General features: G+C 41.7%; 1 protein-coding gene across 2 annotated transcripts; it reads right to left on the bottom strand.

Moving 5' to 3' along the window:
- Nucleotides 1-562: 562 nt before the first annotated feature.
- Nucleotides 563-4,399, bottom strand: COX11 (cytochrome c oxidase copper chaperone COX11). 2 transcript variants are annotated; one of them, XM_048817285.2, is made up of 4 exons: nt 3,974-4,399; nt 2,829-2,984; nt 1,491-1,616; nt 563-851 (listed from the first exon to the last, which is right to left on the bottom strand). In XM_048817285.2, exons 1-4 carry the CDS (start codon nt 4,370-4,372, stop codon nt 807-809), a joined length of 726 nt encoding a protein of 241 aa, XP_048673242.2. In that variant the 5' UTR covers nt 4,373-4,399; the 3' UTR covers nt 563-806. The 2 variants fall into 2 exon arrangements, with proteins under 2 accessions (XP_048673242.2, XP_048673241.2); XM_048817284.2 differs by having other exon boundaries at nt 563-921; nt 3,974-4,394.
- Nucleotides 4,400-12,741: the final 8,342 nt, after the last annotated feature.

Raw genomic sequence — 12,741 nt, 5'->3', positions numbered from 1 at the left:
TTGTTTTCTGAAAAATAACCGCAAGTAGTCAGGACCTCTGTTGTGCATGACATCCAAACCCCAGTACCTCTAGCAGCAGTGACCACTGGTATCTGTCAGACTACATTAATTCAGTACAGTCTCAAAAGGAAGAGTTCCACCTAATGAATCATCAACTTCTTTTCCTGCACCACTTAAGTATTCTTTAATGACCAAAACTGATTTTGTTTCTCTCATGAGGTCTCACAAGATTAGGTAGAATATTTACTAGTAAGGGGTATTCCTTTTCACCTAAAATACAAGATCAGTTAAAGTTGTCTTTCTTCTGAAGTACCATAAGCTCTTAATCATTTTCAGGTATTAACAGTTTTCTTATCAGGTTTCCATCAACAGAGGACATTACAAACTCCATACCCCCAGATATTTAGTAGACAGATCTGTTCCTATCAATTGAATGTAAAGCTAAATCTGAAAATAATTGTTTTGAAGATTTCCATTTGCACTTACCCACAAAGATTTCCCTTTTCCTATGTATTCAGACACATCATTGGTCCTTCTATAGAAAGTCAAATAAAATCACACCTTAACAGCATATCTGTCATGGTTTAATAATTTAAAATACAAATTCATATTGTACAGTAGTTCTATGTGGTGTTTCATATCCTTCTGTGTCTTTGGAAGAATGTGTTTTGCAAAGTTGACAAATCATTTGGCTGCCAGGTACCAGAGAAACTACTTATTCATTGTATAGATAGTATATTATTGATAACCTGGGAGTGGCAATTTGTGTCCTTCTTTTGCTTCAAAAAAGGTGTAAGAAAGAGTGATCAGATCAACATTGGCCATTCTTGGGTCTTCAGCAAATTCAGGATCTATGAAAAAAAACACAGGCATGTCCACCTCCTCTTGGGGATTAAGCCGCTGTTCTTCAAAACAAAAGCACTGTACATGGTGAAAAGTGAGAACAGTTACAAAACAAATACGTACACGCTGCATGTTAAAAAACAGCCTTTGTATTCTGTTTTTCACACTGCTCGTACTTTAGTAAACTTAAATGTCTAATGGAATGAGATCTGTGATTGTGACGGGATAGCAGGTTCTCTCTTATACTGTGTTTTAACAGAGATCTGGTCCATGATACAAACTTCTCTCCTATTTGTGATTCATGGATCATCTCCCCTCTCTGGTGAGTAAATACCAAGAGGCAATTACAGCAATTGCTTAAATTGAAAAATTATATTAGGAAAGTATTTAATAGTTTTGAAGTGAACAATCAGTACCATATGACTGTTCAACCCACAAGTGCCCTCAAGATCGCTAGTGGTCCATCTTTTACACTTTGGGAGCCACTCTAATGGGACTTTTAGTACCCGCCTTCTATGATTTAGCCTAGGCTAAATACGTGAATTGATGCATGCCCATTTGGAAAAGGATAATGTCTGAAATACTGAATTTTTCAGTTTGCCAGCCTAGATTGCCTAACACGCCTTGGAGTTACACACTTCACCTACTTGTATTTTATTGAAATATTGTCCTGCTTCAAATGGAACCACGTTATATGTAGAGATTCCAATTACTGGTTTGTCTGTAGAATTCTTTGCTTTGTAAAATGCCAATGCAGTCTCTCCTGGTACAACCTGTTTAAAGAAAAATACAATTATTGTATTTAATTTAAGTTCATTACACCACTCTCACAAAGTTCTGTAAGACTTAAGTTGCTAAATTTATTCCAGTGATAATTTTTTTAGCTGCCTTAAAGACAGATTCACTGCAAGTTCTCTATTTCCTATATTCCCAACATTAGTGAATCTGGAAAAGTGATTGTAAATTAAAAACAGTATTGAGAACTAGCTTCAATATCCACACACAAAATTAATCATAATATGGATACATTTTGGATCTTATCCTACAAGATACTGGACTTCCAGGGTATATCTACACAGCCCATGGCAGTGAGCCTCCCAGCCTAGGTCAACAGACTCGGGCTAGCAGGAGTCCAATAGCCCTGTTGAAAAAAAATATCAGAACACTAATTGCAATAATGAATTCAAACAAACTGATCAAGGAACATGACTGACCTCATAAGAGCCTTTGTTGGTAACCAGTTTTAAACAGTAACAATATTATTGAAGGCAAAAAAAAAATCAATACAAAGATCATAATGCAAGAATACTGACAAGAAGAGAAAGTGCCCTACTTGACCTAAGCCCCAATGCTGACGGGAATTGCTTTGGCATGACAGCGTGAGCCCTGCAGGCTTCAATGCCCACCTGCATTGTAAAGTGGAAGACTGGGGCCCCAACTTGTGTTTTTACCCTTGTTTGCAGCCCATGCAATTTTTATTAACCTTTTCAAAAAACGATCTAAGAAAGTAATCTACAAACCACTGTGTACAGCGGCAACCGAGAAAAATATCTGGTAAGGAAAAATATTTTAATTACTGTTTTTCAATTTAAGAGGCAAAAATCAAACACCTACAATTATTTTTTAAATTATTCAAAAGCCCTTTGACAGTATCCTTTAAAGCTGTGACATTAACATTTATTAATTCAAATGAAAGTAGCGTCAATCATACTAGTCGAATGAGTGCTGAAAAATAAGACTCCCATCCTGTAACTACGTATGAGTAGTCCATGAATAGGCTTACCTATAGTCTTGATCCTGAAAAGGCTCATACCCATGTTTAAATTTTTTCAAGATCAGAGCTAATGTACTGTGTTAGCTCCTAATACAAACAAGTTTTAAAAAGTTAAGATTTGAAGCCTCAATTTTTCAGTTTTGTAAGGTTTTTTTGTAGTTTTGATAATCATTCTATAATGTCTAAATGAATTGTTGTGTAAGTTTCTTACGTATATTTCTGTTTGCTGAGGTCTAAAATTCCAATGTAGACTTGCATGCACATCAGCATTGAACGTGACCTTAATGATGCGATCTTTAACAGGTTCCATAGTCTCAATCTGGTCTGAATCATGGCCTGCTACTGCTGACCCACCTAATCCAGTAGCCTTTACAAAAAGAAAAGTTGTAGTTAGTGGTATTAAAATTGAAAACTTGATGGTATTTGAGGTACAAGAAAGTAAACAATTTCAACCTCTGTAGAAAGAAGGTTAAAGATAACAATAAGATCTAGTCAATTGCAGAGAAGAATTGAAAGTAGTGTCAGGTACTATTCTTCCCTAAGAGTCCCCTTACCAAATCTATTTCTTTTTCATTGATTTTTTTGTCCCTTTCCCATTTATGAAAGATTCCATCCAAACACCAGACTGTAGTGGGGAAAGTGAAAATTACCATACACACAGTAAACAAACTGGGGAAAGAGTAATTTTGTTACACTGCTCTTCTGAAACAATAATAAATAAAAATAACTAGGCAGGTGAATAACAGGGTCTTAGCCATTGACTAGACTCCTAGGTGCTCTGATAATACCATCAACAAACAACAGCAAGTGGAGGGCACGGATTTAAAATATATGGGGCAGAGGGAAGTGAGAACCCTGGGCCCTGCTAGAGCCTGATATTCAGGTACATCGATGCCTTTGGCAAGGCGGAGAGTATGTACACCGCACGCCCACCTAGCATAGGTATAAACAGCAGCGCAGACACAGTCAAGGTTTAGGTGGGGAGCGTGCCCTGCACGACTGAACCCTAGGCTATATACCCTAGACAGATCTCTACGTGCCCACCGCATCCACACTGGTATTCTCAGCCGTGTAGCGTCCTGCTGCTCGGTGCCTTCCCTGATGCCTCCCCCCGGCCAGACCCAGCAGGGACAAGAGCGGGCGCAGGCTGCCTGTCCCTGCCCTGGATAGGGACGGGGGTAGTGTATGCACTTGACCCACCGCCTTCAGCCTGGATGCGGCTGAGAGGGAAGGGGGGCAGCGGCCCTAACCCTCCCAGAGTTCTGGGCTTCGCTTGGGAGGGACCAGGGGGGCTGGGCCGGCCGGCGGGGGAGTCCTTGGAGGGGCGGGGGGGGGGGTCCTTGTCCCGGCCCTGACCTGGCAGTAGAGGCGGTAGAGCGGCACGGCCGCGTAGGACATGCCCACCATGCCCACGGCCGCGGCGGCGATGTAGGTCAGGACGGTCTTGTTCCTGCGTCTCCACTCCTGCTCCTGGCCTCGCGTGAAAGGGTTGGGGCGCGCCGCCCCCCGCGCCTGCTGGAGCCCGGGCCAGGCCTGGCGGCGGGGGGCGCTGCCCGGGGTCCCCGGCCCGCGGGGGCCCCATTGGCTGTGCGGGGCCGCGGTCCGAGGGCACTGGCCGCAGGCCCAGCCCCCCCGGGCAAGGGGCGCCCCAGCGCCTCGGGCCCAGACACTGAGCACGCGGGGGCCCGATCCGGCAGACACGCGCGGCAGCGGAAGGACCCCGAGGCACCTCCAGCCCCGCCCGCCCAGCCCCATCCTCCCCTCTCACGTGACGACCCGGCTCCGTCGGGCAGGGTGACACTTCCCACATGTGACGCGCTATTCTCGCGAGATTCGGAGGGTCAGGTGTCTGCGCGGCAGGGACCGAGCAGTCTCCAGACTCCGTGGCTCACAGTCTACGGCGGCCGCAGGGGGTAAGTTCGCGTTCTCGTTGCCCCGCCCAGGAGCTGCGGGGACGCCCGTCGGCTGGCGCGTGTGGCTCACCGGGGTTTCTCTGTCACTTTCACCAGGGCTTTGTGCTGACACGGTGCCTCCCCTCACACAGCTCCCAGGGGCGGGGGGAGCGCTCCCTATGGGGGCATGGCAGGGGCGGGGGGAGCATCTTCATTGGGGGCATGGCAGGGGCGGGGGGGCGCTCCTAATGGGGGCATGGCAGGGGCGGGCGGAGCATCTTCCATTGGGGGCATGGCAGGGGCGGGGCGGAGCATCTTCCATTGGGGGCATGGCAGGGGCGGGGGGGCGCTCCTAATGGGGGCATGGCAGGGGTGGGCGGAGCATCTTCCATTGGGGGCATGGCAGGGGCGGGGGGGAGCATCTTCATTGGGGGCATGGCAGGGGCGGGCGGAGCATCTTCACTGGGGGCATGGCAGGGTCGCTCCCAATGGGGGCATGGCAGGGGCGGGGGGGAGCATCTTCACTGGGGGCATGGCAGGGGCGCTCCCAATGGGGGCATGGCAGGGGCGGGGAGAGCATCTTCATTGGGGGCATGGCAGGGGCGGTGGGGCGCTCCCAATGGGGGCATGACAGGGGCATGGGCAGCATTTTCACTGGGAGCATAGTAGGGGCACAGGGAGTGCTGCCACTGGGGACATGGTAGGGCGGGGGGGCGCTCCCAATGGGGGCAGGGCAGGGGCAGTGGGGGCGCTGCCAGTGGCGGCAGCTCAGCGTTGGTAAGAGCACTCCCAATGGGGACATGGCAACGGGAATGGGAGCACGCTGAATGGGGCTGGCCCAGGGGCGGCGGGAGCGCTCTGAATGGGAACGTTGCCGTGGGAGTGCACTCTTAGTGGGGCTGCCTCAGGGAAGGGAAACCATTCTCAACGGGGACATGGCCAGGGCCGCAGTTGCACTGTCAGTGGGGATAGCATGGGGAGCATTCTGCTTCTCCCAAAGGTCTGATCTTGGGGGAGTGTCACCCCACAAAACCCTTTTCCCCCCAGGGCTGTCCCCAGCAAAAATGTCTCTGCAGGGTCATCCACCAGCACAGGGAAGGCTCATGGCTGTTTCTCTAATGTGAAGGGACCCTTTGCTGCAGGGACATTTCTCGGGGGCTACATGCCATTATGTCGTTGTAGGGAAGTTCCTGTAGCCTGCAGTGTTTTGGGGGCTGTGCAGAACCTCACCACAGCCTCATGTCAGACTGTTTGCATTGGACCAAGCAAGCATTCTGCCATGGATTGCCACACTATGGTTTTAGGGAGTCTTGATGCAGCACAGTCAATGTTATAACATGGCATGATGGTACTTGGTTGCAATGTTTCACTGTAGTGCCTTGGTTTTTTGGCCAAGTCTATTCTATTGCATCATAATGCTTTCATGCAGCACACTGGCATTTTCAGGCAGTGCCCTTCTGTGAAGTCATGCATAGCAGTGAGTTGATGAAGTTCAGAGTCGTTGTAATGGCATCTTGGTACAGAGTGATGGATGTAATGATGTAATTCCATTTATTTGAACAAATAGTTGCAAATGGCATGGTTTTGGACGCAAGCCAAATTTTTGAACACCATGTCCGTATGCTGTGTCCTGATGGCTTTTTGCAGTGGGATCAAGTTTGAGTCAATGGGTTATATTTTGCTGCATTGTCACCCCATTGTGTATTGATTTGACTATATTTTGGTAGGAAACATTGACAGGTTGTGTAACATACCAATGTGATGTTAACAGCAATGATTTCATGACAATCAAGTTCACAGAAATTCACAAAGGTAGCTAATCCTAACTGTGTTGGCCCCGCCCTATAGGTGACAATAGCATTATCTAGAAAAGATGAATGAATAATGAAACCTTGAGCAAAAATTCCTGGAGAAGCTTAGTCTGTCTTTTAAAAAATTTATTTAATGTAAATATTTTTCTTTACTTTTTCACAAACATATACTTAAGGACAGAAAGAACAAATTGGTCTGTGTCTTTAAAAAGAAACTTTACATGTCCAACAATTGATGGAAAATTTGAAAGTGGTGCAAAGTGTTTGCCATTATTTAGGATGTGTGTGGGGGAATTGGGAGTATCAAACTCAAACTGAGGGCAGCTATGCTACAATCGTATTAGTTGATGGGTTTGAAAGAATACCAATACTTTTCACTTTTATGTAGAACTTCATCCAAGGAACTCAGAGTTTTGCAAATTTTATTAGGCTAAACTTCAGGACACCTCTTGTGAGTGTAGGTACTTATCTCTACTGATTGGTAAATGATGCATGGATAAGTCAAGTTATTACTCATGCATTGGTTTTCTGAGAATTGGTTTTTGTTTTAGATTTTCAAAAGGCTTCAGAGTTGCAGAACAAGCTCTACCTGATTTTGGCTTTGTAATTACTTGGATTTTATCTGATGAAGTGAGCTGTAGCTCACGAAAGCTTATGCTCAAATAAATTTGTTAGTCTCTAAGGTGCCACAAGTACTCCTTTTCTTTTTGCAGATACAGACTAACATGGCTGCTACTCTGAAACCTTGGATTTTTATGATTTATGAGTTCCTTTTTTACATCACTTTAAGTCAAAACCCACACAACTGAAACAATAAGCTTTGGATCCTATAGTTGGGCTGCATTTTCAGAATGTGTGGCACATCTTGTTTTCAGGTGCCGCTCTAGAGGGTGACAAGCAACTGCACCAGATGTTGCAGATAATGAATTTGCTACCTTCTAAAATGAGGTATACCAACCCGTCCTGGTAACACACTGATTACACGAATCATTGAAGGACTCTTGTTACAATCAAGGACGCTTGTTTCTTCAGCCGAAAGGGGTGAAAACAATATTCATAATTCCCCTGGTTAACAGAAGGGGAAGAGATAGTAAAAGCAAGGGAGGACGAAGTAAGTCATGTTCACTTAAAACCAACGTGTTGGAACTAGACGTTAAATGAACTGGTAGGATATTTTCACACCAGTAATGTTCCAGCACTTTATCAGATGACTATAACCTAAATACATTCTGACATGTTTCTCATGGACCTTCAGTTTTGGTGAGGCTGTTATAGGAGTGACCCTTTTGCAAAGTTTCATTAACAATATTTAATTCCACCTTATATCCCATACCTGTATATCTGACTTTTTTAAAGGCTATAAAGGAAGACTGTGCTTTATAGCAAGTCCCAGAATCTGAAAATCTATGGTCCTTTACTGTATATGGAACTAGATGGAAAAACTCTATAATCAATATTGGAATAAAATCAGAGTTCATATTTTCTTCTTTAGGATTATATTGCGGTTCCTCTTACAATGTAATCATGATTACTGTATTGGGTTTCACAGAAGGTTTAAATCACAAGGGGTCTAAATCTGTGTAACTCTTCAGTGTAAATCTGGAGGAGCTCTATTTGTGCCAGTGGAGTTACTCTGAATTTATAGTGGTGCAACAAAGAACTGATCTGAGGATGTTAGGCTTTTGGTACTTGCTCCTCAGCAGTGAATTCATGAACCAGTTATGACCAGAAGTGATCTCTTCCCACTTATCTTCAGGCAAACAGTCTTAAACAAATTAGTATGAGAATTTAAAATCAAACATATCTGCAAGTTTCTAAAAGTGGTTTCTCCTTTTTAACAGCAATCTTTAATCTGGGTTGAGGGTCTGTCCTTTATCTTTCAGAATCTTCTATTCCGAACATTTAACAGTTCATCTAAGAAGATGGCCGCTACAGAGTCCCTAAATTTACATAAAAGGTAAATTTTGTTGGGTTACTGGATCAAGTTCTCATTGTTAGCCTTGGTTGGTGATAGTGTGTTGTTTCAGTGAGTTCTTAAAGGTAAACACAGTCCAAAGCAAGTTCTTAAAAATGTAAATATTTTAATTGTGTCAATTTCTTGTTCATAATGGCCCTAGAGATTGAAGGCCTCTGTCTTTCCATTTAAAAAGCTTCCCCAGATTGCCACACAATCCTCATCTCTGCCTCAAAGCAGCGACCCCTAAGGGTTGGAGAATAATTCAGTCAAGTCCATTCATTCCTCAGTTTCCCTACTGAGACTACCTTAAGATTGCAAAATAGTACCAACTCTGGTTATATTTTTTTAATGTAGACACATGTACACTTGATACCAGATGGAGACCACCAAACACCAAATAAAAACAGCTTTTAAATCTTTCAGTCATTTAACCTACACTAGTTGCAAACTGATGCCCTTGAGATGAAAAGCTGCATATATTATAATTATAACCAATATTCCCTTGAAAACTTTCCTGTTGTAGAATATCATGCTATAAGTTTACTGAAGATATGTATTTAATGAGCTTCTCTTAGGAATGAGCCAGCAACAATAAGGTCATGCAAAAGATGGAGTTTATATGTTATGGCATGCTACTTCTCTGCATAATAATGTTTGCATTTGTCTGTCTTGTTTTTTTCATGCAAAAATCTCCAGTGTTCTAGAAACATTAATTAACTTCCTAACAACTCTGTCTCAGAAGTAAGTTTTATATTAATTGTATAAGTGGTTATAGTGAAATCTGACCCTTAAATCAGCTGACCCTTAAATCAGCTGTTACTGAACCAATGGAACCTTTCCATGGTTAGCTCAAAATAAATAGCATTCAGGAATCCTAACTCACAGATCCTTCTCAAACCACTAGATAACCATGCCAAGCATGTCAGCAAAAATGATAATTTAAAACATACACAAACAATTTGTGCAGAATTGTATCATGACTGTTGTGCTCATGCACAACTTGCTGGGTTCTGCTCTCAGTATTGGCAAACTAACTTACCATATTCACAAATTTGTAAGGATACTGGCAAAAGATAAGCAGATTAATAGCCATTTTAATTTCAGTTGTATTGGAACCTGAAAGAAGAAAACTGTATATTTGCCAGATGGAAAAGTACAAAATCAATAAAGAAATAAATTTTCTTTTTGTTTCTTACAAACAATTGAAAATTAAAAACAAATGTCCTATGCAGCACATGGCTGTATCCTTTTTAAAGGGCCAAAGAAACTTAGCTAAATATTCTTCATAGTTATCTGCATTGTCACTGATACCAGATCATGGTTCTTCAGAAAGCTTGACTATTATTTTTTGAACAGTGGGTGTGTACATGAAAAACATGAACACAATTGCATTCCTCATTTGGGTGTGCTATGCAAGGATCATAGTCGTGCATGTCTGGTCATTTGTAGATGTAATTTACCCAGTTTCTCTGTGTCGATGCAGGCACATGCAGATTAGGCACAATCTTTGCATGTGACGCTTCACAATTTTCTAATATATTTAGATAATATGATGATGTATCAATAATACACATGTTCAGATGCTAATTGAGATTTACAGGAAGTTTAAACATTACATTCCTTGTGTTTAAAATAGCTATGTAGAAGGGAATAGACAAAAACAATTCACATTAAGAACGAGGAGTCTGGTGGCACCTTAAAGAATAACAGATTTGTGTTGGATAATTTGTTAGTCTTTTAAGGTGCTACCGGACTCCTCATTGTTTTGGTGGATACAGACTAACACGGCTACCCCTCTGATTCTTGGTACAATTCACATTGTTGTACTTTGTTGCTTGGGCCTATTTTCTCATATTTTTTCTAGATTAACCATGTGTCATTTAATGAAATATATGTTTTAATCTTTCCAATGACATATTCCGCAATTCTTTTAAAATTAATTACTATTTCATGATAGAGCAGTTGCAAGTATTTTTCCATATTATATAACAAAGCATTCACCTGGCTAAGGGCCATAACATCTTAATGAATTTTCACCCTTTAAGGTTTTTAACCTGAAAGGTTACTGTTATATAATTGACTTCTGTAGGATTTTTTTTCCCTGATTTAATTTATCATTGACTTTTTTTTTTTATGAAATAATTCCATGATTCTTGCTACCAAGGATTACAGGATTATTTAGCAGATGATAAATTACCTGAATATGTCTAACCTCAGTTGCTAACTGGTAATAAAATATAATTCGAGAAAAGTCATCACATAATGATACCATCAGTAATTTATAATTTATATCTGTTCAAAGAAGAATCTTAATCTCTTTGTCTAACATGTTGTGTGTTCTTATCTATTCATACTAGAATAACATGAAACGTCTATTAAATTTAATTTTCCTCAGAATTATCATCATCACTTTATGCATTATTTGTTTGGGTAGTGCCCAGTTATATGCTAGGTTCTTTCCAGACATACAAGTGATGTCATGACCTGAAGGAGTTTGTCTGAAAGAGAGATGTAGACAGAGGTCGGGAGCAACAAAAGAGATTTTCTATGTGAATCAAAAAGATTCACTAAAGGTGGAAAAAGAGGGACTTAAACGTGGAGAAGGTCAGGCCTTGCAGATGAGTTCAGAGAGGCTGAACAATGCAGAAGTGCTAACTGGAAGAAGGTAATGTAATTGTTTGAGAGACTGACAAAAAGATGGACAAGGGTGGGAACAAGTTGATAGAGGAAGATAAGTACATTACCCTTGTAATGTATTTAATAAACTAAGAATGCTTAAAAGATATAAATATTTTCTGATGGAGTTTTTATAGCATGAACCAACTTTTCTGATTTTTAGAAAAGACCTTTCTCAGATTTTTAAAATCAATTTCCTCAGAAAAAACCTAAAGGATAAGAAAAAGATGGAATTCCTCCTATTTGGTTAGATATTGCAAGGAAATCTTTTATCTGTGGTTAAGAAAAATGAACGTCTGTTTGTGATTTGATTTTTTTTTTTATGAGTACATAAAGCCTTGAATGACATTTTTACTGGTTAAATAGAAAACATGACCCTAAATAACAACAAAGCCTTGTCTATACAAGGGATATTTTTGCAGAAAATTCCCACTGTTGATACGACTGATTCAGCTCCATTGGTTCTGGTAACATTGGCAGCTTTGCTGTAGAAAGGCCGTTAGTGTTTTAAGCACCATGTCAATTAGATATGGTTTTAGCAAGATTACATGACATGGTGCTTAAAACACTAACGGCCTGTCTACTGCAAAGTCCTAATGTTGCTAACACTGGTAGAGCTAAACTGGAATAAGTAAGTCTACACTGCCAAATCCAGGTCACTGAACTTATGAGAGTAGTCTTATTGACCCCATTGGAACTCCTTACATGAACATGGTGGGAGTCAGGAGATCTGGGTTCTGTTTCACCTTTGCCAGCGATCTGCTGTGTAACCTTGGGCAAGTCACTTTACCCCTCTGCACTCCTCTCTCTCTTCCCATAATCGCTTCAAGTCGGGGACTGTCTCTTTATGTGTGTTTGTACACAGTGCCGTGCTTACGGTGAAATTTTTTTTTAAAAGCCTTCCCTGACAAAAATGAAATACCAGCCGAATGTGTGCACTACAGCTTTTAAGAAGGAGGCACTCTCTGGCATGTGCGCCCATTTCTAGGATAGCCACGGCACCCTGCTGTGCAGTTCCAGACATTGGCAGATGCTATTTTGTCACAGTGCTGCTCTCTACTTTCGAGGGGATTCATTTTCTGTTGAAACAAAGCTCTGAGGTGAGAGAAACACAGAGAAACTGAGTATTTCATTTTACAAAGAAACGAAAGACAGGCGAATTGAGCTCTTGGGTCAAGTGTTTTTTGTTGTTTTTTTTTTTTAGGCAAAGGAGAAGTGAGGCAAATTTACGTACTCATTTCCTACCTCCACAAGAAACATTTGTGAAATGTTAAAATGGTATGAAATAATATTTTGCCAAAATATTCGACGTTGAATATCTTTAAAATAATACACGTCTCGCTCTAGACTAGAGTATGCCTGATATCAGACAGGTCTTCTGTTAGATTAAGGAGAACGGCTCTGCAGGTTTCCTTCTATCATAGTACATTCCTTCAAGCATTCTTGCTGTCGGCCCATTAGATTTTATCTAGAGTGGACAGATACTGAAATTCTATTTGGCTTTAGTAATTTGTTAAAAGAAGTGTCTCAGGATATTGGCACTGAAAATTGTGGGACAGCTTCTGGGACCCCTTTGCATGGTTTTATGAAAGCTCCCCACTTCACTGTTACTTTGTTCTGTACATTGAGATGTATTCTGACTATTTTGTGGGGATCTAAATCAGAGACCACCTCTGTTCTCTATCAATTTGTCTGTTGCTTTAAGAAAACGAAGTAAAAGGCAGGATTACTAAAATGAATTGGAGAGAAAGAGAGGAATATTGGAAAGAATGTTTATGAGATAATTTT

This window comes from Caretta caretta, chromosome 14 (genome assembly GCF_965140235.1).
Source record: "Caretta caretta isolate rCarCar2 chromosome 14, rCarCar1.hap1, whole genome shotgun sequence".
Classification (NCBI taxonomy): domain Eukaryota; kingdom Metazoa; phylum Chordata; order Testudines; family Cheloniidae; genus Caretta; species Caretta caretta.
The sequence above is the reverse complement of the archived record's forward strand: the minus strand, read 5'-3'. Positions and strand labels throughout refer to the sequence as shown.

Excerpts from the sequence above, each read along its gene's own strand:
- COX11 (XM_048817284.2), bottom strand. The coding sequence starts at position 4,372 with ATGGGGCTGGGCGGGCGGGGCTGGAGGTGCCTCGGGGTCCTTCCGCTG. Across the intron at positions 2,985-3,973 it reads TCTACCGCCTCTACTGCCAG|GCTACTGGATTAGGTGGGTC; the intron begins GTCAGGGCCGGG and ends CTTTTTGTAAAG. Across the intron at positions 1,617-2,828 it reads CTCAGCAAACAGAAATATAC|GTTGTACCAGGAGAGACTGC; the intron begins GTAAGAAACTTA and ends TTCTTTAAACAG.